Source organism: Dipodomys merriami, unplaced genomic scaffold, assembly GCF_024711535.1.
Source record: "Dipodomys merriami isolate MVZ:Mamm:240054 unplaced genomic scaffold, mDipMer1.0.p SCAF_59, whole genome shotgun sequence".
In the NCBI taxonomy this organism is placed as follows: Eukaryota; Metazoa; Chordata; class Mammalia; order Rodentia; family Heteromyidae; genus Dipodomys; species Dipodomys merriami.
In genome coordinates this window covers 2761767-2788668 of record NW_027206168.1, presented here as the reverse complement: position 1 = coordinate 2788668, position 26902 = coordinate 2761767, and the positions used below count along the sequence as shown (strand labels likewise).

Sequence of the window (26902 nt, the reverse complement as noted above, 5' to 3'; positions counted from 1 at the left end):
CCAGCCAGTTAGGGAGTAGACATGCAGGCAGGCAGACACCATAACAGGAGCAAGCAGGTACAGAGGCAAGCAGAAACAAGGATAGAAGACAAATCAAGAGGTCAGTAAGGAAAAATCAGGGTAGGAGCGAGTGCAGACAAGCAGAGGGGGAGATGGACAGGACAGAATCAGGAAAATTAACAAATCCATATGTCAAATGCACTTGAGAGAGGGAGAGGATAATGAGTCTGCACAGGGTTACCTTTAGCAACCCACACCTGCAGATCATGACACATGTGGCAGGCAGGCAGGCAGGCAGGCAGGCAAGCAGAAGTGCTCAGTGACGCAGAGGGAGAAGGCACAAGGCAGAGACATCATGCATATGATGTGCAGTGTGGCCTTCACATATGTGGAGATACTCTTCCCAGACTCAGTAAGATACACACACACACACACACACACACACACACACACACTCACTCACTCAGGGCCAGGCACACACACACACACACACACACACACACACACACACACACACACACACACACACACACACACTCACTCACTCACTCACTCACTCAGGGCCAGGAAGAGGGGAAGTCAGACACACATGAGAAAGTTACACTCACAGACTAGAAGTAAACAGAAACAGTGATGGAACTTGGATGTGATGGGACCTGAGAGTCAAAAGAGATGAGTAAGACTGAATCCGTGAAAAACACAGAAAGAAAGAAAGCGCCAAATACAGAAAAAAGACAGTCTACAGCCGAGATTGAGAGGGCAGGAACTACATTTAATGGGAGAGGAAGTTCAACTCAGTATAGGAATGATAGGGAGAGGCAAAGAGAACTCTAGAAGCCACGTTTAAAAAACAAAAACAAAAAAAAACGGATACAGGCAGTTTAGGTCTATAATCCTATCTACTCTGGAGGCTGAGATCTGAAGACTACGGTATCTCTAATTAACCAGAAAAAAGCCAGAAGTGGAGGTGTGATTTAACTGATAAGAGCACAAGCCTTGAGAGAAAAAGCTAAGTGAGAGCGCAGGCTCTGAGTTCAAGCCCCAGTATCAATGCATGTTCCCACACATGCATATACACAAGGAAACCATGTGGATACTGTGCATTTGTGTGTGCTTGAGGGGGAGAGCCTCAATAAAGCATGTTATGGCTTTATAAACAAAAATTTGTATAGTGTTCCTTTATCACTAATACTTTCTGGCTGCAGCCTACCGGCCTCTCCCTGTTAGGGTGATCCTGAGCACTGTAGAAGCAGGAAGGCCAGCAGTTAAGAAAGAAATGGCCCAAGAGAGAGATGGCTCCACATACTTTGAAGCAAAGGAAAGGGCAAAGAGAGATCAAAAGAATGGGAGGAAACTAGAATAAGAAAAGGGTGAGGTGCAAAAAAGGGTAGAACTGAGCTATTCACCCTCCTTTTCTTTGCTCTCTTGGCAAGTTTTATTTTATGTGTAGATCTCTCTGATCAAGTCTCTGCATGAGAAAGATACTTAGAGACTCCTTTTCAACTGTTCATCTGATCCCGGGTACCACGTTAAGATAAACACTGGACTACAGATGGAAACCATGGGCCAGCCAGTTAGATAAAAACACCTGAGTGTAATCCCTACCTCTTTCCTTTTCTCAGTTCCAGTTAACTTTTCTCTTTCCGGTTACTGTAGTTTCTTCTACTTTCCCAGTGTTGAAGATCATGGAAGAAGGGAAAAACACTGAAACAGGAGAAAAGAGAAAATATCCTAAAAATTTGTTCTGTTTACCTCCAAATTAATTTCTCATGTCTGATACATTTTACATGCAAGCAATTGGGGGGAGGGGAGGGAGAGGAAGCCAAAAAGAATGAAAATAAAATGTACAATTATAAATCACTGAGGAGGCTGGGCAAAGGGGAGAATCAAACATGGACTCCTTTGGAAAAAAAAAAACCCTCAATCATCATATCTATTCATATCTTTCCCCCCAAAGTCAGTAGCATTTGTCACTTTTTTAAAAGAAAGAAAAAAAAAACCTTGTACACTTCTCATTTAAAAGATATGTACACAATTAAATGCATTTTGACTTCAATGAGATATGTAGAAACACAGTTATATATAAACATATATTTCATCTTTTTTCTTTTCAATGCCTGAAGGGGAAAAAAAAAAAAACCCTTCACATCAAACCACTCCCTTCTGAAGTATTCAGAAAAAAAAAAAAAAGCTTTTCTTTAGAGGAGGGAGGGGGGAGGAAGAGACTAGTAAAGAAAAGAAAAAAAAATCCAATCTAGTTGGACTAGTATCTAACTAGTTAACCTTTAACAATTTATGCTGATGTCAGACTGAGCATGAGTACTGATTAATACCCCCCCAGATATTTTTTATAAGGGGGGGGAGTTAGTCACAGCAGCCATTTTTGTTTTATGCAGAAATCCTTCATCCCCCCCCAACACACACACACATACTCACACACACACACACACACACACACACACACTTCAGTACACAAGGAAAATATCTCTATTAATCTGTACACTAATCAGTTATGAAAAAAGGGAGAAATTTGTGGGTTTCTGGGTAGAGGCTTGTTGATGGGGTGTAACAGGGAAGAGAATGAGGGGGTGAAAAATGAAATATTAAGCCAGCCATTTTGTTTTAAAAGGGGATTTTCCCCCTTTCTTATGGAGGGGGTGGCGTTGCTGAAGGGGGGGTTGTTTTAAAAATAATTTCAAGGCGGCCATCTTAGTGCCTCAGCTCTGAGAAATATTTCTGAGCGCCCCCCTCAGAATTTAAATATATTTAAAGCAATGGAGAGGGGGGCAAAGAGAAGTCGAAAACTTTTATATATGTATATATATATAATTTAAAAAAATAATAATTCCCCCTTCTTGTTCTCTTGGGAGGAAAGTGGGGGGGGGAAGGGAAGGGGAAAAAAAAGTCTCAAAAATTTTCCAAGAACATTTTTTGGGGGTGGTTCAGCCCCCCTCCTCAGACGCCGGCCCTGAGGGTGGGGGTTCTGGAGGGGGGTGGCCCGGGGGCTTGGGGGGCTGGGGGAGGCGGTAAGGAGGAGGACGCCGCCGCCGAGGAGGAGGAGGAGGAGGAGGAGGAGGAGGAGGAGGAGGAGGAGGAGGTGGTGGTGGTAGCGGTGGGGGAGGCGGGCGGGCGGGCGGTGGGTGGGGGGGTGGTGGGGGGGCCAGAGCCACAGGATGGCTTCCCCTCTGAGGGACGAGGAGGAGGAGGAGGAGGAGATGGTGGTGTCGGAGGAGGAAGAAGAGGAGGAAGAAGAGGGCGACGAAGAGGAGGAGGAGGTGGAGGCGGCCGACGAGGACGATGAGGAGGACGACGACGAGGGAGTACTCGGGCGCGGGCCGGGCCACGACCGGGGCCGCGACCGCCACAGCCCCCCCGGCTGCCACCTCTTCCCGCCGCCGCCGCCGCCGCCGCCCCCGCCGCCGCCGCCGCCGCCGCCCCCGCCGCCAGGTAAGCGTCCTCCCCGACTCCCCCGCGGCCCGCCCGGGGGCCGAGGGCGCGCGGCGCCGGGCACCCACCGCGCGGCCGAGCCCGGGCGAGTCCCGGGCGCCGCCGTCTCGGGCCGGCGCCCAGCGCTCGGCGGTCCGGGCGGTCCGGGCGGGCGGGCGGTGGCGGTGGCGGCGGCGGCGACCGCGGGGCCAGGCCTCCTCCCCTCCCCCGCCGCCCCCCTCCCCCGCCGCCGCCGCCGCCGCCGCCGCCGCCGCCGCTGCCGCCCGGACCGCCGAGCGCTGGGCGCGAGCTGCGCGCGCCGGCCGGGCCGCTGGGTCGCGGCTTTCGGTGGAGGAGGAGGAGGAGGAGATTTTTTTTTTTTTTTTTTTTACCCTCGGCGGGGAGGGGGTAGGCAGGAAACGGCCGCGGCGAAGCCGGGGCCCCCTCCCTGGCCGCGCGAGGGACCGCGGAGACCCTGGAGACCGGACGGCGGCGTGGGGGAGGGGCGGGGGGAGGGGCGGCCGCGCAGCGCCCCCGGGGCTCCGGGCCCGGCGGGGGTCACTCGGAGGCAGAGCGGGGTTTCGGTGTGTGTCTCCCGCCGCGCGGCCCTGACACCCTTCGCTCTGGACTTGGCCGAGGGGGGACGGGGTCTGTGGGACCCCCCTACCCGCCACCTGTGAGGTGCCCGCCAACTCGGGGGCGGGGGGTGGCGTCGATGTTTGTGGGCGGCTGATGACCGGGGGTGGGGGGGGGCAGGTGGCGACCACACTCCGCACAGACCACTTCCTGGAGTAAGACTTGAACCGACCTCCCACACCCCCCAGCTGGCGGTGGGGATCGCGAGTCACTTCAGACCGGGAAGGGGTAGGAGGAGGGGGGGGGGCAGAGGAGCCTGTCAGGGAAGCGAAATGCCCCCCTGATCCGCCCCCTTCATCTCTCCGGTGCTCCGGGCTCTTTTGTGTCAAGTGCGGCCCCCTCCCCCTTCGTGACCCCGTCAGACTGGGGTGGCCCAACTGCCCAGCTGTGACTCTCACGTGGCTGCCATTCACTGTCACTCACTTGCTGAAACCACACACACCCTGACCACACCGTGGTGGTGGTGGTGGGGGAAGCTGCCCACCCAGCTGCTTGGCAGCTTGGCCAACACTGGGCGCCCTCCCGCAGGATGACCAGTCACCCTGCACCCTGGGCCGCACGGGGGGGGGGCGCCCAGCAGCGCCCTCCCCTCCACGAGCCCGATGGAGGGACCTCATTCTTTAGATAGGGGGGGGGGAGGATCCGCATCTCCTAGGTGGGGACATCCACACCCCCAGGCCTCTGGCTGCCAAACAGACCCAATGCACCGAACTTCAAACTGCCTACCGCCGGGCTCTTTGTAAAACTGTCATATTGATCCCTGTGGCTTCGGTGGCACATGTTCCTGTCTAGTTGACACAACCTTTGAGGAGAGGGTAGCTGGGAGGCAGGTGGGGGGGGTTCCCCCTGGGAGAGTAATATGTTCCGTGGAGACTGGGTTCCCCCCCGGGCTTGTCTGAAAAGGGGAAAAGTTTTGGAAAAAGTTACCCGTCTGACAGTCGCATGTCTGGGGGGGGGGGGGGAGAGGAAGGAAGACTGGTAGGGAGAAGAGAGGGCTGTCTGCAGCAAGGTGCTATCAAGAGGGAAAGGGGTTGGCAAGGGGAGGTGGGGATCGATCCTGGCAGTGCTCCCCATCTGTATTGCCAAGTTGGAGTCTGGGGGTTCGGGTGGTTGCGGAAGGCTGTAGCCTGAAAGGTTGAGGTGGGTCTTTTGTGTCCTACTCCCTCCCTCCCCCCTTTCCCTCTTCGCTTTCGGAATCGAGGGTAAGTCAGCTGCTTTTACATTTTTATATTTGAAATGAAACCCCACCTCCTCCTTCCTAGTCAATGTTCTCTCCCTTTCAGCCCTCCAAGTCAAATAAGTGACCCAGATACACCCCCTCAGATGACTTTCTGAGGTAAAACTTGGGGAAAATATTTTTAGCCTGCTCATTAGCTCTGTCTTACCTAAGTGTGGGGCAAATAAGCCTTCTCTGCCTCTGGGGAGGTCTGGGCAGCCTGCCCTCCCTCTTCCTTTGGTAGAATATGAATTATACATATGAGAGCGAGCGTTCCATTGTTTTTCAGGCCGACTGCTTTGAATCTCACCATTTTGTTTTACATTCTTACCGAAAACCAGTTTTATCCCTTCCCCCTCGCTCCAGTCTCTTACATTGTTAAACGTTTAAAATAATAGCACTCGTGTTGGTGGGGGAAGGGAGCAGGAAGCCAAAAAAAAAAAAAAAAGAACCCTCATTTCTTCTCCCTCCCCCTTCTGGCAAGTCTAGAGAAATAATATAACATAATATATAGATGCGATTCCTTGGCGTTGGGGGTGGGGAATGATTGTGGGTGGTGCGGAAAATTCTGGTAGTTTCTTTGCAAAAGGTCTGAAAATACAAACCCACCCCCTGCGTGTAGTACGCATGTGCAGCAGACCTATTATGGAGGTTCGTTGTGGGGGAGGGAGGGGAATTTGAGAAAAAATAAATATATGTGTGAGAGATTGATGGTGAGATTAGAAGGAGAGAGGGGCGGGCCGGAGGCGAGGCTCTCTCGCAGGCTCCTCCCGCCAGCCGGGCTGCCAGGCTCCGCCCTCGCCCTCCCCGCCTTCCTGAGATCTGAGCCGGGTTGTGGTAGAGTCTGGGCTCCAGGCCAGCATTGAGTGGCTGCTGAGACAGAGGTTGGGACTTAGATTTGCTTTATTACCCTTCCTTGCCTTTCCTCGCCATTTGCCTTTGCCTTTGCCAGTCGCCGACGTCAGCCCAAGTTCGAGAACCTCCTGTAGGGCGGGGGAGTGGAGTTCACCGGCTCTGTGGCCCCTACTCCCAGCTGGGGGTGACCCAAGCCACTTCCCTCATCCTGAGCGAGTTGGCCTGCCCTTGCCACTGCCCCCGCATCCTCCTCATTTCCATGTTCGTGTTAACCCAAGTCCCTGGGGTTATGTGGGGCCTTGGAGCCCGCTGTTGGGCATGGCATCTAACTGACTATTATTACAGCCTCTACTCAGTTTTTACACCTGGCTTTGGCTAGGCAGCCCCCCTCCACTCCATAGCGCACTTAAGAGTGTCTTCCTGCCCACGGGCACACAGGATGCTGGAGTTAGGAGAAAAGATAGCATAAAAGGAAAGATGTGTCCAGAGTTTGAGGAAACCTAGACCTGAGGTGTTAATTGTGGCTAATTTTCCCTTGGCTGTTGAGGGAAGTAGGATTGTATGTCCTAGAGCAAGGGGCTGGGTCAAGTCCATGCTTTCCCTATTGCTACAGCTGCCTCTGCTTGAACAAGACAGGTCTAGCTGGTTAGTTTAGTGCTGGGGGGGGGGGGGGAGAGGGGGCGGGAGAACCAGGGCTCTATGTCAGTGTGGCATTAGTCTGTTGGCATGGTGTCTTTCTTCCTCTATGAGAAGTAGCTCTGGCCCTCAAGCCACAACAGACTGGCAGGGGTTAGGGAGAATGTTGTTGGGGGGTCATCAAGGGAAATCTACTGTGGGCCTTCTGACAGAGCTGTCTGGGGAGAAAGCCAGGGATCTGGCTGTGCTGCAAGTATGGACCAGTCCAGGCTTTGGATTTTCTGTTTTGAGTGTATGTGTATGTGAGTTTGACAATGCACATGCTGGGTGTGTCTATGCCTATCTCTTATTTTGTTTTGGATCGCCTGTGCTGCGTATCTATATCTATATATCTGATATATATACATATATATGTATGCATCTATCTGATATATACATATGTATGTATGTATGTATGTGTATACCTGGGTTGGGATGTCTGGGACAAAACAAGCAGATGTAGGGTGAGACCCAGACATGGAGAGTATGACCCCAGAGTTCTCAGAGGAAACAGGAATATAGGAATAGATTTGGAGCAGATTCCAGGTTACTTTCAAGGATGAAGAGAACCATTTAGGCAATTGTGGAGACTTCCTTCTAGCAGATTAAGATGTGATGGGAGCAGACACTAATCCTATGGATAAGAAGTGAAAATGACTGGCTGAGGATTTCTTTTCTCCAGTACGGTGTTGGAGTGAGGAGATGCTAGTAATTATCTGAGGAAATGTAAATAGAGGCTTCCCTCTTGGCAAAAAAGGATGTCAAGGCCCCAGGGTGTTAGTGTGAGAACCCAGGTGTCCACCTTTGGCTCTCCCTTCTCAGCATCTGGCTTAGGAAGCTGCCAGCTTGTGTCTCCCCACTCCAAGTGCTGGGTCAGGCCAGGCCAGCAGCTGGGCATGGCTTCCCCAGATCCTAGGCAGGCTGCCAGCTGGCAAAGTAAGGGGGAAGGCAGGAGGAGCCCTGGCGGCGACTGAAAGGACCTGCCACAGTCAGAGCCCATGGCCTAGAGCCTGGTCCCTTGTTAGTAGAAGGGGAGAGTAGGGAGTGGTTTGGCTGCTCTTCTCTTCTGACCCCTGACCTCTCATTCAGAACCAAAGCATCCCAGAGTACTCGAAACACTGTTTTTATGCAGTGAAGAACAGCAACATTTGGAGGACTTAATGCCCAGTTCCTAGAGAGTGGGACTGAGGTGGTAGGGGGGGAGTGATTGAGGGGCCTCTGAGACTGGGAACCTAGAGGCTTAGGTTATTCTGGTGCTCTTTGCTCCAAAGATAAGGATGACATTCGACTGCTGCCTTCCGGATTGGGTGTGAAGAAGAGAAAGCGAGGACCCAAGAAGCAGAAGGAGAATAAACCAGGCAAACCCCGGAAACGCAAGAAGCTTGTAAGTATCAAGAAGTCCTAACTGTGGGAAGGTTCAGGAGACACTTTTCCAGAGACCTACATTTTCTCCCGTCCTGCCGGGTAGAGGAATGTCCTAAAGTCAGGGAGGCTTGACACACTCTCCCTGTATTGCCCTATGCCCTATATTTCATGAATCAGGACCTCACTCCCTATAGCCTAATATAGGGAGCCTCGTTGTCAATGTGACTTGTCCTAGCGTCTGACAGAAGCATTACAAGCTTGGATAATAAATACATGAATTCATAGCCCAGATGTTTTCCTGAACAAGTTGCTTAGCTTTGTTTAGCCTCAGTTTCCTCTTCTGTAGATGAGCATAGATCAGTTACTAGCTGATGAGCTTGTTGTGAAGGTAGAAAGAGATAAAATACAGTATGTTAAGAACAGCTTCTGGCACATGGAAAGAGTGGATAAACGTTATTCTTACTTATTTCTCTTCCTTAGGACAGTGAGGAGGAGTTTGGCTCAGAGCGAGATGAATACCGGGAGAAGTCAGAGAGTGGGGGCAGTGAATATGGAACTGGACCAGGTCGGAAACGGAGACGGAAGCACCGGGAAAAAAAGGAGAAGAAAACAAAGCGAAGGAAAAAGGGGGAGGCAGATGGGGGTCAAAAGGTGAGTAGACTTAGGGGAACTCTAAGGTGAGGAATCCACACAATAGGCAGGTATCAGAGGGAAGGAAGCCACTGAGCCTGTCATTGGCAAGGGGTAGAGATTGTATGTAAGAAGGGAGCGAGAAATTGGTGGGTAGGTGTATATTATGGCAGATGTGGGAACCCCCAGGAGCACCTACTTCACTGAATTCCCTCTTCCACATATACACAGCAGGTAGAACAGAAGTCATCAGCAACTCTGCTTCTGACGTGGGGCTTGGAGGACGTGGAGCATGTGTTCTCTGAGGAGGATTACCACACACTTACCAACTACAAAGCTTTCAGCCAATTCATGAGGTATGATGGGACTGGGAACTCTCTACAACAGGTACTTAATTTTAGCAGGGAGAGCCTCGACCCTTTCTGGACTCGGATGAAAGCTAAGAAACTAGAAAATCTCATAGCATGAAATCTCATACACATGAAATTGCACATGTAATCTCAAGATATTGTTGGATTTCTTCGGATCTGAGGGTCCCAAGTTAAGAGTCCTTCACTGAGAACTCCTCATTTGAGAGAGTAGTGGGGCTAAGGTCATGATGCCAGGGCTGTGTTAGAGAACTCTGTTAGCAACACAACATAGTGAGGACAGAATATAATGAGCCCATGCTCTGATAGTTCCAGTTCTGTTTTCCCTTCATGGCCTTTCTAGACTAGACCTGGAAGATACCATCAGTGTTCTAGAATTTCCATTGCTTTTATCAACCATAATTCCTTATTTTTTTGATACTGGGATTGGAACTCAGGGCCTCAAGCTAGCTGTGCAGTTACGTACCACTTGAGCCCTGTTTTTGCTTTAGTTATTGTTTTTAGATAGGGTCTTGAGCTTTTCCTGGGCTGACCTCAGACCATGATCTTTCTACCTATGCTTCCTGAGTAGCTGGGATTCCAGGTGTGAACCATCATACCCTGTGTCTATCCATTCCTTAGGTCCCAGTAACAACAGAGCATGTTTTATTGATGATGGGACCTGAGCTACATTGGCTCACAAGGTAGAAAACAGTGAAGATGTCTTTTGGGGAGGAAGCATTTCACATAGTAGTGCCCTGAAGTGCTAAGGTTCAAGCCCCAGTTTCCTCTTGGGCAAGTTATTTAATTTCTTTAAATGAATAGTTTTCTTACTTTTTAAAATAGGAATAATAGTATATACCTTATAGAGGTCTATGAATTTAGTGGGATAATGAATTAAAGTGTACTACAGTTGGGACCTTGCCCCAAGAGAGTATTAGCTGGTAGCTGTCCTTTGTAATGTTTCACCTACTTCACTGCTAAAGATGGTGCTTTTCTCAGCATTGAGGGTCACACATATCCTTGCAAGAGCTTAATACTCCACTCCAGAGGAGAACATTGCAGCCTATCTCTTTTAGGCCCTATGCCATGGGGACCTTCCTTCATGTCCCATGAAATTTAGTAAAAAGTGAAGAATCGAAACAAGAGTGCTACTATGAGGATGAGATAAGATGTACTGTAGATAGTGGTTAATGAACTGAAAAGTAGTTACTTTATAGCACTTATGTTGATGCTATTGTTTTTGTTTTATCCTTTTTAAACTTTTTCCCTTTTTTAAACATACGTACTTATTACAATGATATTTTTCTTTGTGTGTGTGTGTGTGTGTGTGTGTGTGTGTGTGTGTGTGTAGGGTGGAGGAGGTGCCAGTCCTGGGCTTGAACTCAGGACCTAGGCATTGCCCCTAAGTTGTTTTGTTTTGTTTCTCTCAGGGCTAATACTACCACTTCCAGCTTTTTTTAGTGATTAATTGGAGATTAGTGTTTCGTGGACTTTGCTACACTGGCTGGCTTTGCACTAGATTCTCAGATCTTAGCCTTTTGAGTTACTAGAATTACAGTCATGAACTCCCAGCACCTGATGTTTTGATATTTTTCTTTCTTTTTTTTTTTTTTGTCAGTTGTGGGGCTTGAACTCTGGGCCTGGGCACTGTCCCTGAGCTCGTCAGCTCAAGGCTAGCACTCTGCTACTTGAGCCACAGTACTACTTCCAGTTTTCTGGTGGTTTATTGGAGAGAAGAGTCTCGGGGACTTTTCTGCTGGGGCTGGCTTTGAATCATGATCCTCAGATCTCAGCCTCCTTAGTAGCTAGGATTACAGGGGTGAGCCACCAGGGCCCGGCTTGATATTTTTGTTAATAGGACACATTCTTACCACCCAGGAATCCTAGCATATACATAGACTTAATTGATAAGAAGAGATGGCAGTACTTCCAAACCATTTGTAAAAGGTCTGAGTTTTCTACTTCTGTATTTACAGGCCCCTAATTGCTAAGAAGAATCCTAAGATCCCAATGTCTAAAATGATGACCATCCTTGGAGCCAAATGGAGAGAGTTCAGCGCCAACAACCCCTTCAAGGGTTCAGCAGCTGCTGTGGCAGCGGCGGCAGCAGCAGCAGCCGCAGCTGTAGCTGAACAGGTGTCAGCTGCTGTCTCCTCAGCCACCCCCATAGCACCTTCCGGACCCCCTACCCTCCCACCACCCCCCACTGTTGATATACAGCCCCCACCTATCCGAAGAGCCAAAACCAAAGAGGGCAAAGGTAAGAAACTCCCTTTTTCCAGCTACTGTCTCCTAACCCGCTAAGCTGTACGTCTTAGAATTATAGTATCACTGTAGTTAGTACCTTTGCCTGCCCAAGTTGAGATTTCTGGAGGAGAAACATTTTGTTAGAAAGAGGTCTAGGGGTCCCTGAGTCACAGCCTCTGGTTTGTCTCTCTTCATTCCCATCGTCATTCAGGTCCAGGCCATAAGAGGCGTAGTAAGAGCCCCCGAGTACCCGATGGACGTAAGAAGCTTAGGGGCAAGAAGATGGCACCGCTCAAAATCAAACTAGGTCTGCTGGGTGGCAAGAGGAAGAAGGGAGGCTCGGTGAGTTGTTCTTCCCTATTTGCTAAACTTACCTAGGTGTCAAGGGTTGGAGCCCAGGGCAATGGAGTCAGGGCAATGAGGGAAACTGGAACAGGAAGCCCAAGGCCCAGGGAGGGGAGTAGAAGCAAGTATGCCTCACTGACAACAATGGGCTATGGGCAGTATGTTTTTCAGAGTGATGAGGGTCCTGAACCAGAGGCTGAGGAGTCAGACCTGGACAGTGGCAGTGTCCACAGTGCCTCAGGCCGGCCTGAGGGCCCTGTTCGTGCCAAGAAACTAAAGAGAGGCCGACCGGGAAGGAAGAAGAAGAAGGGTAAGCTGTGTGTGAGCCTGTTAGTCTGCCTTCCTTTGCTATCTTTCTTATTACCAAGTTTGACTTCTCTATTCAACCCTTATCTCTCCTCTTGCCTCTCTCCTTGAATCCTTCTCTCTCTCTCTTGTTCTCTCTGTTCTTTTGCCTTCACTGGGGTATATGACAGTCCTGGGATGTCCTACAGTGGCCGGGGAGGAGGAGGTTGATGGCTACGAGACCGATCACCAGGATTACTGTGAGGTGTGCCAGCAGGGTGGGGAAATTATTCTGTGTGACACCTGCCCTCGTGCCTACCACCTCGTCTGCCTTGATCCAGAGCTTGACCGGGCTCCTGAGGGAAAATGGAGCTGCCCCCACTGTGTGAGTACCTGGTGTTCTCAGGGACTCTCCCATTTCTTTCCTTCTTGATTTCAGTTATCCTCTTCCTCCTTCTGATGCCTGGGCATCAGATGACTTAAGGCCTAGCATGCTATTTGGGCCCTATCCCCCATCCTTTTGCTCCTATAGTTAATATTTCTGTAAATTGGGGTGTTCCTTTTTTCTGTCAGTCTTCTCTGCATTTCTAGGATTCAGGCGTCCTGTCTTTGCCTCTATCTTCCAGTCTCGCTCCTTATCTCCTTTCTTCCATCTGTCTCTGTGTCTGTCCTTGGCCTCCCAGGAGAAGGAAGGAGTGCAATGGGAGGCCAAGGAGGAGGAGGAAGAATATGAAGAGGAAGGAGAGGAAGAAGGGGAAAAAGAGGAAGAGGATGACCATATGGAGTACTGCCGGGTGTGCAAGGATGGCGGGGAGCTCCTATGCTGTGATGCTTGCATCTCCTCCTACCACATCCACTGTCTGAACCCTCCCCTGCCCGATATCCCCAATGGTGAATGGCTGTGTCCCCGCTGCACAGTGAGTAGATATACCTTTTCTCAGTATTACCCTTAGGCCCCATCTGCTAGCCCCAAATGTCTAGTTCTTCCCCCCCCTCCCCCCGCAACTCCCTCTTGTGGCACCTTTGTTCTCCTACTTAATGAGGAACTCTTTCTGCCTCTTTCTTTCCTCATATATATCATCCTGAAGTGTCCTGTGCTGAAGGGTCGTGTGCAGAAGATCCTGCATTGGCGGTGGGGGGAGCCACCTGTGGCAGTTCCAGCCCCCCAACAGGCAGATGGGAATCCAGATGCTCCACCTCCCCGTCCTCTTCAAGGCAGATCAGAGCGAGAATTCTTTGTCAAGTGGGTAGGGCTGTCCTACTGGCACTGCTCCTGGGCCAAGGAACTTCAGGTATAAGGACCCTTTCTTTTCTTCTCCCCTGGGACTCTGACTTCTTAACTCTCTGTTCTGCATGCTTCCATATCCATCCTTTGTTTTTTTTGTTTGTTTGTTTGTTTTTGGGTCCTGTTGTGGGGCCTGAACTCTGGGGCTGGGCACTGTCCCTCAGCTCTTCAGCTCAAGGCTAGCGCTCTACCCCTTGAGCCACAGCGCCACTTCTGGCTTTTTTTTTTTTTTTTGCTTATGTGGTGCTGAGGAATCGAACCCAGAGCCTCAGGCATGCAAGGCAAGCACTCTACCACTGAGCCACCTTCCCAGCCCCTCCATCCTTTGTTTTACCTCATTTTGGGCCTCTGGCCTCATGCCTTCCTTGCTTTCCATATGTGGTTTTCTTGGTCTCCAGTTCTCTTTCTCTTTACTTTGTTTTGTTCCTTTAGATATAACACAGCCTTTTTTTTTTTGTCTGTCAGTCATGGGGCTTGAACTCAGGGCCTGAGCATTGTTCCTTAGCTCTTTTGCTCAAGGCTAGTGTTCTACTTTGAGCCACACCTCCACTTCTGGCTTTTTGGTGGTTAATTGGAGATAACAATCTCACAGATTTGTCTGTCAAGGCTGGCTTTGAACCAGAATCCTCAAATCTCAGCCTCCCTAGTAGCTAGTAGCGAGGCATGAACCACTGGCTCCTGACTCATGGTTTATTAATCTTCTCAGTCTTAATAGCTCTATTCCAGCTTCTTTTGCTCCTTATGGCTTCATCTATACACTGTCTTCTGATACTGTTCTATTATTTTATTTGTTCTCCTGATTTGGCCTCACCCATTCTCTTTCATAGCTTTCTTTCCCCATCCCATTTTCCTTGCTGACCACTTGTTGTTCTTTTCTGGATGTTGGAACTATCTTTCCTGGATGTTGGATCTATTTTTCCTCTGTGTCTCATCAGCTGGAAATCTTCCACTTGGTAATGTACCGAAACTACCAGCGAAAGAATGACATGGATGAGCCCCCACCCCTGGACTATGGCTCTGGTGAGGATGATGGGAAGAGTGACAAGCGCAAGGTGAAAGATCCACACTATGCTGAAATGGAGGAGAAGTACTACCGTTTTGGCATCAAACCAGAGTGGATGACAGTCCACCGTATTATCAACCACAGGTAAGTGATTGGTCTGTGAGAAGCCCTACCTTAGATATGATGCTGTTCTCTTTTTTTTGTTGTTGGTCGTGGGGCTTATACTTGGGGTCTGGGTACTGTCCCTGAGCTCTTTCTGTTCAAGGCTAGTGCTTTACCAGTCTGAGCCACAGTACCACTTCTATGACACTGCTTTTACTGTGAAGATGGCCCCATGTTTAACCAAATGACTGATTGAAACTTGCTGACTCCTCCTGCAGCTCCAGTTTCTTTGATCTTGCTTCTTCTAAGGGGGACTAGGGACACCAGAAGGAAAACGCAGCATTGCTTCACTTGACCTTGCCTCCTGTACTCTCCAGTAGCGTAGGACATGTCACATGAGCCTGGAGTTAGGGCATGAAAGGCAAACATGAGAAACATAATTATCCAGACCATTATTTCAAGTGTTTATTTCTTTGTAGTACTCACTGTTACCTAATATAAGCGCAGTATATTTCATTGCTGCCTTCCCCAATACAGTGTGGCCTCCATGACAAAATAGGGTTGTCCATTTCCTTCACTCTTCAACATAGTGCCTGGCTAATAGTAGGCACTAATAGTAGAGACTGACTGATTAGGTGAGTGAATGAGGTTGGAGGGCTCTCCAGAGATGTTATGTGATAGTTGATATTTAGGTGTCATCCTGAAAATGGTTGATAATACTTCAACCTTCTAAACTGCTTCTCTTCTTGGTCTTCTGCCCCACAGTGTGGATAAAAAAGGGAATTACCACTATCTGGTGAAATGGAGGGACTTGCCTTATGACCAGTCCACATGGGAGGAAGATGAAATGAATATCCCTGAATATGAAGATCAGAAACAAAACTACTGGAGACATCGGTGAGGGAAGCCAGGTTATGTATTGAGGGAGTCTGTAGTTGGAGTAGGAAAGCTAAACTGAGCAACCAAAAGGGACAGACACAAGCTGAGTAGGGCAGTGGCATCCTGGGCTGATTTGTTTGGGTGAGGTTGGTAAAAGGACAATATAAGGGGTAGAAGAAAGATGTGTCTAAGTAAATGAATAAGAAGATGCTTCAGCATAGGGAGAGTTGGCTCTCAAAGCCCAAGAGGGTGCAGGTAAAAAGCCAGAGGGAAATAAAATTTGAAAACAATCTAGGTTATAGGCAGTAGAGGTAGATCTGGAATGGATTCAGAAAAGTGGGAAGGGGTCCTAAGGAGTAGGCCTCATTTAGACCCATTCTTTCCTCAGAGAACTAATTATGGGGGAGGACCCTGCCCAGCCTCGCAAATACAAGAAGAAGAAGAAGGAGCTGCAAGGTGATGGACCTCCCACTTCTCCTACTAATGATGTAAGTCCTCTTTCTTCATCTGGAGCCATAGTGATTGATGATTTCCCTGCTGTCAACAGAACTTCCCAGGGTTTCAGCAGTCTCTGAATAGTTCGTACCTTAGCGCCCCATGGAGGCTAGGGATTTGGGCCTAAGAGTAAGAGAGCTATTAGAGACAGCCTCCCAGTATGACTCTTTCACAGCTAGCCCTTCCCTACTGTGCTGAGAGGGAGGGACCAGAGACAAGAAACTTTTGTTAAGTTCAGAAGTAGAAAAAATTGTAATCCAACTGATAGCAGTACCAAGGAGGAAGGAGGAGGAGATCAAGACTTGTGGATCCCTCAACTGTTCCCTTTAGCTTTCTGACTTTTTGATGTTACAGCCTACAGTGAAATATGAGACTCAGCCACGGTTTATCACAGCCACTGGAGGCACGCTGCACATGTATCAGCTGGAAGGACTGAATTGGCTACGCTTCTCATGGGCCCAGGGCACTGACACAATTTTGGCTGATGAAATGGGGCTGGGCAAGACCATCCAAACCATTGTCTTCCTCTACTCACTCTATAAAGAGGTATGTATTGGATTCTAGGCCCCTGAGATCGGTGGCTGGGCTGAGACCTAGCATAGACTGGGAAAGGGGGATGGAGGTATATAACAGACAGTAGAGTGGACTAATGGCCCTTCCACCTTACCTCCCAGGGCCATACTAAAGGTCCTTTCCTAGTGAGTGCTCCACTCTCTACCATCATTAACTGGGAGCGGGAGTTCCAAATGTGGGCACCCAAGTTCTATGTGGTGACATACACGGGTGACAAGGACAGCAGGGCCATCATTCGCGAGAACGAGTTCTCCTTTGAAGATAATGCCATCAAAGGTGGAAAGAAAGCTTTTAAGATGAAGGTAAGCCCCTTTGCCTCATATTCCCCTCAGATCTGTCATTTCTTTGACCCAAGAGAAACTCAGCTCCTCTTGTTCCCTTGCCACCTTTCTTTTTGCTATTCTTCACCTGTTCTCATGCCTCTGAACTTCATAGCAAGTTCTCTCAGGGATGTGAATGATGGAACTGTCAGTTTATTGGACAGGTGGAAGTTTGGGGCATGGTTAGTAATTGGTGCTTGGAGTTGAAGTTAGAGGACAGAATAATTCACTCCCTGAGGTAGTCATAGTCAGGGCAGAATGTCTTGGAGAAGAATGGGGGACGGAGATGTCATTGTGTGGATGTCAGATGGCAGCCCAGCAAGCAATATGATTGTGTTGGCAGAGGGAGGCACAAGTGAAGTTCCACGTTCTCCTAACATCATATGAGCTGATCACCATCGATCAGGCAGCACTTGGCTCCATCCGCTGGGCCTGTCTCGTGGTAGATGAAGCTCATCGACTTAAGAACAACCAGTCCAAGGTGAGTGAGATCCCCACATTTGAGAACATTGGAGTGTGGACTACCACTTGCTCTTGTCCTAACAAAACAAACCCTTGAAAGCCCAAGTTGGGTACCAGTGGCTCACATCTGTAATGCTAGCTACTCAGGAGGCTGAGATCTGAGGATCATGGTTCGAAGCCATCTTGGGCAGAGACTCTTACCTTTGATTGACCACAAAACAAAAGAACAACAACAAAAAAAACCCACCAGAAGTTGAGCTGTGGCTCAAGTGGTAGGGTGCTAGCCTTGAGCTAAAGAGCTGAAGGACAAGACCCAGTCCCTGAGCTAAAGCCTCAGGACTAGCGCGTGCGTGCGCACACACACACACACACACACACACACACACACACACACACACACACACACACACACACACACACACACACACACACACACACACACACACACACACAAATTAAAAAACAAAAACAAACAGGGCTGGGAAGATGGCTTAGTGGTAGAGGATAGGGTGCTTACCTTGCATGCATGAGGTCCTGGGTTTGATTCCTCAGCCCCACATAAGTAGAAAAAGCTGAAAGTGGCACTGTGGTTCAAGTGGTAGGGTACTAGCTAGCCTTGAGCTGAAGAGCTGAGGGATAGAGCCCAGGCCCAGAGTTCAGGCCCCATGACCAACATTTAAAAAAAAAAAAAAAAAACTAGTGCTGGGGATTTTTTGCAGCCTGGGAGGCAGAGTTCCTGGAAACTTCTGGGCAGAGATCCAGGCTGGAAGCGGGAGAGGACTAGGGATTCAGGACCTTTTACCCAGGAGGAAATGGGAGCTGAAGGACAGCTGAAGGGGACGTTGATGGAGTATAGCTATTGATAAGTCTTTTCTCTTGCTGTCTTTGCCCTATCTTCTAGTTTTTCAGGGTCCTCAATGGCTACAAGATAGATCATAAATTGTTGCTCACGGGGACCCCACTGCAGAATAATCTGGAGGAACTCTTCCATCTGTTAAACTTCCTCACTCCAGAACGGTTTAAGTAAGTTGCTTGCTAAGGATAGATTAAAGAGAGAAGAGACAGAGGACACAAAGTTGCTGACAGAATGACCTTAAGTGGAAAAGAGAGCCTGAAATCAAGGGTTAAGAATTTGACAAGTTGTCTTCTTCTGTATCTCCCCTTGCCTGTAAGCAACTTGGAAGGCTTCCTGGAGGAGTTTGCTGACATATCCAAAGAGGACCAGATTAAGAAACTGCATGATTTGCTTGGGCCACACATGCTTCGGAGACTCAAGGCAGATGTCTTTAAGAATATGCCAGCCAAGACAGAGCTTATTGTTCGAGTGGAGTTGAGCCCTATGCAGAAGTAAGATTTGGGAGAGGTTACCTAGACTTGGGGTTCAGGATTTAGTGGAAACTTTCCAAAGTTGGTGACCAAATGCCTTATTGTAATTGCCTCCTTTATTGTGTCTCTTATATACCCCTGCCTTGGTCTTTAGGAAATACTACAAGTATATCTTGACTCGAAATTTTGAGGCCTTGAATTCACGAGGTGGTGGGAACCAAGTGTCGCTGCTTAACATCATGATGGATCTTAAGAAGTGCTGCAACCACCCGTACCTCTTCCCTGTGGCTGCTATGGTAGATACAAAGGACAGAAAACTGATAAATGGCTAAATCTCTAGAAACTTGGGAGGGACTCTTTTGAGCAGAGGGGTAGAATTGGGCCAAAGGTCACGGACCTGATCCTTGGAGGGGTAGAGTTGGATATAAGTTTCTGATTATTTCTACCTGACTTTCTAGAGTAGAAATAAGGGCATGTTTCTTGACCCTCTTCTCGCCTTTCCTTTTCAGGAATCCCCAAAACTTCCCAGTGGGGCTTATGAGGGTGGGGCACTTATTAAGTCCTCAGGGAAGCTCATGCTGCTGCAGAAGATGCTGAGGAAGTTGAAAGAGCAAGGACACAGAGTGCTTATTTTTTCGCAGGTGATCCACCTTCTCTGCTCTGTTTTTTTGTCAGTCATGGGGCTTGAACTCAGGGCTTAGGCACTGTCCACGAGCTTTTTTGCTCAAGACTAGCCTTCTACCATTTTGAGCCAGAGTGCCATTTCTGGTTTTCTGGTGGTTATTTGGAGATAAGTCTCATGGACTTTCCTGCCTGGGCTTGGCTTCAAACCTTGATTCTCAGATCTCAGCCTCCTGAGTCACTATTTTAGATCTGTTTTTTCTTCCCTCATCTCACCAGCTAGACATTAATTCTTGACCTTTTTCCTATGGCTGCTGTAGTATAACAGATTGGGAGATCTTACCTCTAAGTGTCTTGACACAGCTGGCTGTGGTTGTACACACCTTTAACTCTAGCACTTTGGAGGCTGAGGCAGTAGGATCTAGAGTTCAAGGCTAGCCTGGGGCTACAAGTGAGACCCTGTCTCAAAATGAACAAAAAATGAACTGGGGATGCGGCTCAGTAGTGGAGTGCTTGCTTGCCTTACATGCATGAGGCCTTGGATTTGATCTGTAGCACTGACAAGACAAAAAATGTGGCAAGCTGACTAAGCCTTGATCTTGAAGTCTGGCTGCTTCTTAGCTGCATGGGGACAGGTTAAGGCTGAGATCTGTTCTCCAGGGAGGCCTCTGGAACTAGTACTATTTCTTAGCTTTATCGGTGGGTGGTGTGTATAAGACACACACCTTTTAGAGTTCTGATGAAAACTATGCCTGCCCTCTCCAGAAAACTGTAGCTTCAATACTATTAATCTTGTACACATTTCCAGAGGGTTCATAGATTTCTTTGAAGCCTTATCCTGGGTCTTAAGAACTTTTGTCTTACGAGAAATTATCTAATGTCAAAGGAGTGTGGCATAGAATGTGAAACAATGAAGAGCCCATGATGGAGGGAGGGAATACATCTGGGAAGCTTAAGAAAGGGTGAGAATTCAAGTGTAAGGATTGTGGTTGAGTTTGTGTGTAAAGGGGTAGTTTAAACGGAGACACCTATCCTACTACTTTCACATTCCAGATTCCTTTCTTTTCCCTTGCTCTAGATGACCAAAATGTTAGACTTGCTAGAGGACTTCTTAGACTACGAAGGCTACAAGTATGAGCGCATCGATGGTGGCATCACTGGTGCCCTGAGGCAGGAGGCCATTGATCGGTTTAATGGTGAGGGAGAGATGCCTTGGCTCCTGGTGGGCATGAGAGGCCTGAGAAACCTATGCTAGGTCAATGGGATGGAAGGGGGTTGCTGTGAGGGGATATTGGATATGTAGGCTTTGAGTTGGGGCCATAGTCATTTGTAGTCAGGGAATATCAAGCAGTAGATGGATAGAACTGCTGGGTACAAGGAAAACCCAGCCTTCTAATTCTCATCTCCTAGCTCCTGGGGCTCAACAATTCTGCTTCCTCCTGTCCACCCGAGCTGGGGGCCTGGGCATCAATCTGGCCACTGCTGACACTGTCATCATCTTCGATTCTGACTGGAACCCCCATAATGACATCCAGGTGAGACTCTGCATCATGGAGCCCCTGTACCACTATTCAGTAATGAGATGTGGGTTTCTAGAGGATTGTGTTTAAGAAGACTCTTCTCTACCAGCCTCCTTCACTGAGCATGTGACAGTTTTCCCCTGATACTTTCCTGGCTTACCTCTAGTTTCTCACATCCCTACAGGCATTCAGCAGGGCTCATCGGATTGGCCAAGCCAACAAGGTGATGATCTACCGATTTGTAACCCGGGCATCTGTAGAAGAGAGGATTACACAGGTGGCCAAGAGAAAGATGATGTTGACACATCTGGTGGTAAGGCCGGGGCTGGGCTCCAAGGCCGGATCCATGTCTAAGCAGGAGCTGGACGACATCCTCAAATTTGGCACTGAGGAGCTATTCAAGGATGAAAATGAGGGTGAGAAACTTGAAGGCAGCCCCTGCTCTGAGTACTTCTTTTCTGTAGCTCCCTGGGAAAACACTCTTTCTCTGCAGCCTGAGAAGGAAGAATAGCTTTCTCTCTATTCTTTGGAGGATTGGCTTCCTAAACAAAACCACCCCTCAACATAGGTTCCCAGGAAAAGAGTCTTTCCTTCAGGGCCCCATGAGATAAAGCAAGTGGAGCCTTTCTTCCACACTTGCTGAGGTGATATTGAACTTCTGTTAGAACCCCAAGTCCCCTTTTATTCCTTGCTTTTTCACTAGGGGAAAATAAAGAGGAGGACAGCAGTGTAATCCACTATGATAATGAGGCCATTGCTCGCCTACTGGACCGAAATCAGGATGCAACTGAGGACACAGATGTGCAGAACATGAACGAATATCTCAGCTCTTTCAAAGTAGCACAATATGTTGTGCGGGAAGAAGACAAGGTGAGAGACTTTGGGGCTTGATGCTATTTTAGGCTGTTTATTATTAAAGAGCAGTGTGTTTTCTGAACCTTGAAAGTAGTAGGGTCATCCTTTGCTCTTTGTGTTATTATTATTGTTGGTGGTGGTCATGAGGCTTGAATTCAGGGCCTGGGAACTGTGCCTGAGATTTTGTGCTCTATCACTTTGAGCCAAAGCTCCACTTCCAGTTTTTTAGTGGTGACTTGGAGGTAAGAGTGTCACGGGCCAGGCGCTGGTGACTCATGCCTATAATCCTAGCTACTTAGGAGGCTGAGATCTGAGGATCATGGTGCAAAGCCAGCCTGTGCAGGAAAAGTCTGTGAAATTCTTATCTCCAATTAACCACCAGAAAACTGGAAGTGATATTGTGGCTCAAGTGGTAGTACACTATCCTTGAGCTGAAGAGCTAAAGGACAGTGACCAGGCCCAGAGTTCAGGCCCACCACCGACAATATATATATACACATATGTATATATGTATATACATATATATACACACACACACGCACGTACGCACACACACACACACGCATATGAGCTGCCTGGAGCTGGTGGCTCACATCTGTAATCCTAGATACTCAGGTTGAGGTCTAAAGATAGTGGTTGGAAGTGAGCTCAGGCAGGGTAGTCCATAAGACTTTTTTTTTTTTTTTTTGGTTGGTCATGGGACTTGAACTCTGGGCTTGCCACTTCTGGCTTTTTTTCTGCTTATGTGGTACTGAGGAATCGAACCCAGGGCCTCGTGCATGCAAGGCAAGCACTCTACCACTGGGCCACCTTCCCAGCCCCAGCTCTTATATTTTACTTGCTCTTTCACCTTAGTTCCCAGCAAAGAGCAATAGGCAACCTCAAACAACTTCTTAGTGTTAATAGTTGAAACTGGACTTTAGAAAGGGAATTAGGCACAGATTGTTCTGAATACAGAGGGCTATCAGTGAGAGGAAGGTAAAGGGAAGCAGGTGAAAGATTTAGAAAAAGAGATCAAAGAATTAGGAGGGGGAAAAAAAAGTACATTGAGGGTAAGTGATAGTAAGAGAAATATACAATGTTTAGAAATTGGGTGCAGACCTGAGAAGGGGTTCCATCAGTATGAACAGGATTTGGCTGAGGCTTGGGAGCAGTGATTTGATGGGGCTAGATGGGGTGAGGAAGGAGACTGCCAGCCTTTACTTTGTTGCCTTTCAGATTGAGGAGATCGAGCGAGAAATCATCAAGCAGGAGGAAAATGTGGATCCTGACTACTGGGAGAAGCTGCTGAGGCATCATTATGAACAGCAGCAGGAAGACCTAGCCCGGAACCTGGGCAAGGGCAAGCGAGTTCGCAAACAAGTTAACTACAACGATGCTGCTCAGGAGGACCAAGGTGAGGACTACCCCAGAAAGTAGAGAGATTGGTTGGGAAGACATGGAGGCTAGGGTTACTTAGAGGGAAATTGAGGCCAAAGCATAAGAGCTTTCCCCTACTCAGGAAGTGGTTAGGAAGGGTCATGAATTACCCCCAAGGCTTGGTGGGTTTGCCAGTGATTTATCTCCCTGAGAATTTCAGGGGAATCCAGTGGACCCCAAGGGGTTACTGTTTTGGCAGTACCTTTGGAAAGAGTCAAAGCAACAGAGTAGGAGGTGTGCAGATACTGAAGGTGCTGCAGAGAACAAATGATTGATGCTACGTGGCCCTGAGTTAGCCTATGGCTATGTCCGAGCTTTCCCAGAGGGTCAAGACCAAGGTGAAGGTGGAAAAGTCTACAAGGAGAGGAATCTAAGCAAAAAGGGCTCTGGCGTGGCTTATGTAGTAGTAGTCACCATTGACCCTGAACCCTCTGTATCCTTACAGATAACCAGTCAGAATACTCAGTGGGATCAGAAGAAGAAGATGAAGACTTTGATGAGCGTCCTGAAGGTGGGCTAACTTTCTGCCTTAGCTCTTCTCGTTTTACTTCCCATATTTCTTTAAACATTCCTCTCCTCCTCCCTGCCCCTTGCTTTTATTTGGTAGCACTGAGTTTGAACTCAGTGCTTTGAGCCCGCTACATAGGTATTCTAAGGCCAGTTCTGCTCTGTGTGTGTGTGTGTGTGTGTGTGTGTGTGTGTGTGTGTGTGTGTGTGTGTGTGTGTGTGTGTGTGTGTGTGTGTGTGTGTGTGTGTGTGTGTGTGTGTGTGTGTGTGTACCTGCCAGTGTGGCTTGAACTCATGGCCTAATACCCTAATTCTGCTTTTTTTTTCTTTTTACTCATGGCTGACACACTACTATATGAGCCACATTCAGTTCTTGCTCTGTGTGTGTGTGTGTGTGTGTGTGTGTGTGTGTGTGTGTGTGTGTGTGTGTGCACGTGCATGTGCATGCATACATGCAAGTGCACTGATACTGGTGCTTGAATTCAGAGCCTCTTGCTCTATCTTGGCTTTTTCACTCAAGGCTGATGCTCTACCACCACCTACACCTCCAGTTGCAGCTTTTTTCTGGTTAACTGGACAGACGATTCTCTTGGATTTGTCCTCCCTGAATGTCTTTGAACTCTCAAATAAAAATGCTTTTAGGGGGCAGGGGCAGATATGGTGGTATATTCCTATAATCCCACCACTCAGTAGGCTGAGGCAGAAGGATCATAAATTTAAGGCTAACCTGGGGTACATAGTAAGGCCTTCCTAAAAACAAACAAAATGGTGGAAAAACTAAAGATTGAAGCCAAGGAGAAAGGAAGAAATGGCTGTAATTTCTCTACTGTTAACATTTGGAATATAATAATTACATAGGCTTAGATCAAGAAATGTAGCAATGTATGGTGGTCTCACTGATAGTCCCAGCTAGTTGAAAAGCTGAGAAAGGAGGATCACGTGAGCCCATGAGGTAAAGGCCAGCCTAGGCAACACAATGGGACCTCATTGCAAAAAAAAAAATACCAGGAAGATTACGTGGTTTTGCCTTCCCACCAGTAATATTGTCAATAATTGCGAGGAATTTCTAAATATGATTTTATTCTTTTAGACTCATTGGGGTGATAGTGCTGAAAGTTCTTGGAATAAAATTAGAAGTTAGCATGACAGTCTGTTCCTGTTTTCTCTGTCTTGTGGAAATGGGGTCTGGAGGCGGACTGAGGCTTAGAAGAGTTGGAAGATCTACTAACTGGTGTCACCCCTCCACTCTCAGGGCGTCGACAATCAAAGAGGCAACTCCGAAATGAAAAGGACAAACCATTGCCTCCACTGCTGGCTCGAGTTGGTGGTAACATTGAGGTGAAGACTTGGGCCCAGGCCCTCATACATTCTCAAAGAAAGAATACTTGGAGGGTCCTTTGGAAACTGACATCAGAATCAATGTGGGTAGAAAGAACTAAGGCCCAAGACCCCTGAGCAGTCATAGCCCCTGTCTCCTTGCCCCACTTCAGGTGCTGGGATTCAATACTCGTCAGAGGAAGGCTTTCCTCAATGCCGTGATGCGCTGGGGGATGCCACCACAAGATGCCTTCACTACTCAGTGGCTGGTGCGGGATCTCAGGGGCAAGACTGAGAAGGAATTTAAGTAAGTGTGGGTGACTCGGGGCTAACAATGGGGTTAGAGCTTTGGGTATTTCTTTCTTCCTGTTGGCCACCATGTGATGTAACCTTACTCAACTGATCACCATCTCCCTGCCTTAGAATACCCCCGGGCTTGGTTTCCTGGGAGGTAGGCTCAGCCTATTCTACCTCTCCTCAGCCAAGCCTAGAATAGAGGGGCCAGGCTTCCTTCTTTATGGAAGAGGCATTGGAGGAAGGAGCCTCATCTGGGCTGGCCTGGCCTTACATTTACTTAGCCATGTTAACCTGGCAGGAGGAGCTGGTGGACAGGATGAAGAACTGACTGATGGGGCCCAGGAGGTGCAATGGCACAGATGTCAGGGAGAGGATATAGAGGGCTAGAAGAATGAGAGGTCCAGGGAAGAAGTTCTGGAGGCACTTGGGAAGTCAAGTTCAGGAATTCAGTGATCTCTGTGCTCTTACTCGCCTGTACCCATTCTAAGGCTCCCTAACCTTCCGCCAATCCTCATGCTCCCTAGGGCCTATGTGTCATTGTTCATGCGCCATCTGTGTGAGCCTGGGGCAGATGGCTCTGAAACCTTTGCTGATGGGGTCCCTCGGGAGGGATTGAGTCGCCAGCAGGTGTTGACCCGCATTGGAGTCATGTCTCTTGTCAAGAAGAAGGTATGAGTCTCCTCTCATCCTGAAAGTCAGTCCAATCACTTAGTTTCTGTCCTCTCTCTGCCTTCCATCCCTAAATTCTGTCTTTCAGGTAATGCAACTCAGAGGGGATTAGAGCTGTCTACATGTTCAATGTCAATAGCTGATCCCTTTTCCATAATGCCTCCCCTCTTCCTCAGGTACAAGAATTTGAGCACATCAATGGGCGTTGGTCAATGCCAGAGCTGATGCCTGACCCCAGTGCTGACTCCAAGCGCTCATCCAGGGCCTCCTCTCCTACCAAAACAACTCCCACCACTCCTGAGGCCTCTGCTGCCAACAGTCCTTGTACCTCTAAACCTGGTAAACAGGAGTCAGAATGATGGGGCAGACAGAAATGGGATCAAGAGTCAGGATGGGAAAACCCCCTGCCTTCATTACTTTATTACTCTGTTTGCATGACTAAATGAGATAATTTGAGGTTGAGTAACTTTATAAAGAAGTGGACTTATTTTGGCTCCAGGTTCTGGAATTGAAAGGTTAAGGGGTCACATCTGGTGATAGCATTCTTGCTGGCAGAGTCTTGATAGTGGTGCAAGATAGCACATAGTCAGAGAGAGGGAGTTCTCAAAGTATATATTCTGGTCTCTGTCTTCTTGGTATTTTGGTGTTAGTTTATTACTATTATTATTGTTATTATTATTATTATTTGCAGTACTTGAAATTGAACCAGAACCTTAAATGCTATACCACTGAGTTACATCCTCAGCTCTTACTTTGTTTTGATTTTTTTTATGATGGGTCTTGAACTCAGAGCCTTGTGTTCTTGTCTATTTTGCTTAGGCTGGTGTATACCTCCAGTTCCATCTCTCCCTCTTTTTAAAAGCCAACAGGAGCCAGGTGCCAGTGGCTCACACCTATAATCCTAGCTACTTAGGAGGCTGAGATCCAAGGATCTTGGTTCAAAGCCAGCCCAGGCAGGAAAGTCCGTGAGATTTTTTTATCTCCAATTAACCATCAGAAACCAGTGCTGTAGCTCAAGTAGTAGAGTGCTTGCCTTGAGCTGAAGAGCTGAGGGACAGCGCCCAGGCCCAGAGTTCAAGCCCCATGACTGACCAAAAAAGCCAACAGGATTCAGTCACAGGGGCTCCACCCTAACGAATCCTAACCAGTTCCCCCAAAGCCCTACCTCTAAACATGGGAGTCAGATTAAATGTCAATCTACCCTTTTAGAAATGCCTTCCGG

General features: G+C 48.3%; 1 protein-coding gene and 1 non-coding gene across 11 annotated transcripts in view; both read left to right on the top strand.

Moving 5' to 3' along the window:
* Positions 1-3142: 3142 nt before the first annotated feature.
* Positions 3143-26902, top strand: part of Chd3 (chromodomain helicase DNA binding protein 3) — a 29561-nt gene continuing 5801 nt past the window's right edge. For 5 of the 10 annotated variants that reach the window (XM_070001462.1, XM_070001458.1, XM_070001464.1 and 2 more), the window contains exons 1-30: positions 3143-3447; positions 8080-8192; positions 8654-8824; positions 9035-9159; positions 11130-11413; positions 11612-11742; positions 11905-12055; positions 12222-12415; positions 12714-12947; positions 13119-13322; positions 14251-14462; positions 15186-15317; positions 15688-15787; positions 16149-16340; positions 16469-16669; positions 17031-17168; positions 18051-18172; positions 18323-18496; positions 18630-18771; positions 18985-19116; positions 20175-20292; positions 20507-20631; positions 20801-21032; positions 21320-21486; positions 22690-22867; positions 23336-23401; positions 24650-24735; positions 24888-25021; positions 25536-25680; positions 25857-26019. In XM_070001462.1, the coding sequence (XP_069857563.1) occupies positions 3174-3447; positions 8080-8192; positions 8654-8824; positions 9035-9159; positions 11130-11413; positions 11612-11742; positions 11905-12055; positions 12222-12415; positions 12714-12947; positions 13119-13322; positions 14251-14462; positions 15186-15317; positions 15688-15787; positions 16149-16340; positions 16469-16669; positions 17031-17168; positions 18051-18172; positions 18323-18496; positions 18630-18771; positions 18985-19116; positions 20175-20292; positions 20507-20631; positions 20801-21032; positions 21320-21486; positions 22690-22867; positions 23336-23401; positions 24650-24735; positions 24888-25021; positions 25536-25680; positions 25857-26019 (4840 nt within the window). In that variant the 5' untranslated portion in view covers positions 3143-3173. The remainder of the gene's footprint in view (positions 3448-8079; positions 8193-8653; positions 8825-9034; positions 9160-11129; positions 11414-11611; positions 11743-11904; positions 12056-12221; positions 12416-12713; positions 12948-13118; positions 13323-14250; positions 14463-15185; positions 15318-15687; positions 15788-16148; positions 16341-16468; positions 16670-17030; positions 17169-18050; positions 18173-18322; positions 18497-18629; positions 18772-18984; positions 19117-20174; positions 20293-20506; positions 20632-20800; positions 21033-21319; positions 21487-22689; positions 22868-23335; positions 23402-24649; positions 24736-24887; positions 25022-25535; positions 25681-25856; positions 26020-26902) is intronic. The other 5 variants (XM_070001460.1, XM_070001467.1, XM_070001461.1 and 2 more) reach the window with 3 other exon arrangements.
* Positions 25147-25286, top strand: LOC138813352 (small Cajal body-specific RNA 21). The gene has a single exon (XR_011367753.1). It is a non-coding gene; the product is annotated as a small Cajal body-specific RNA 21 (non-coding RNA).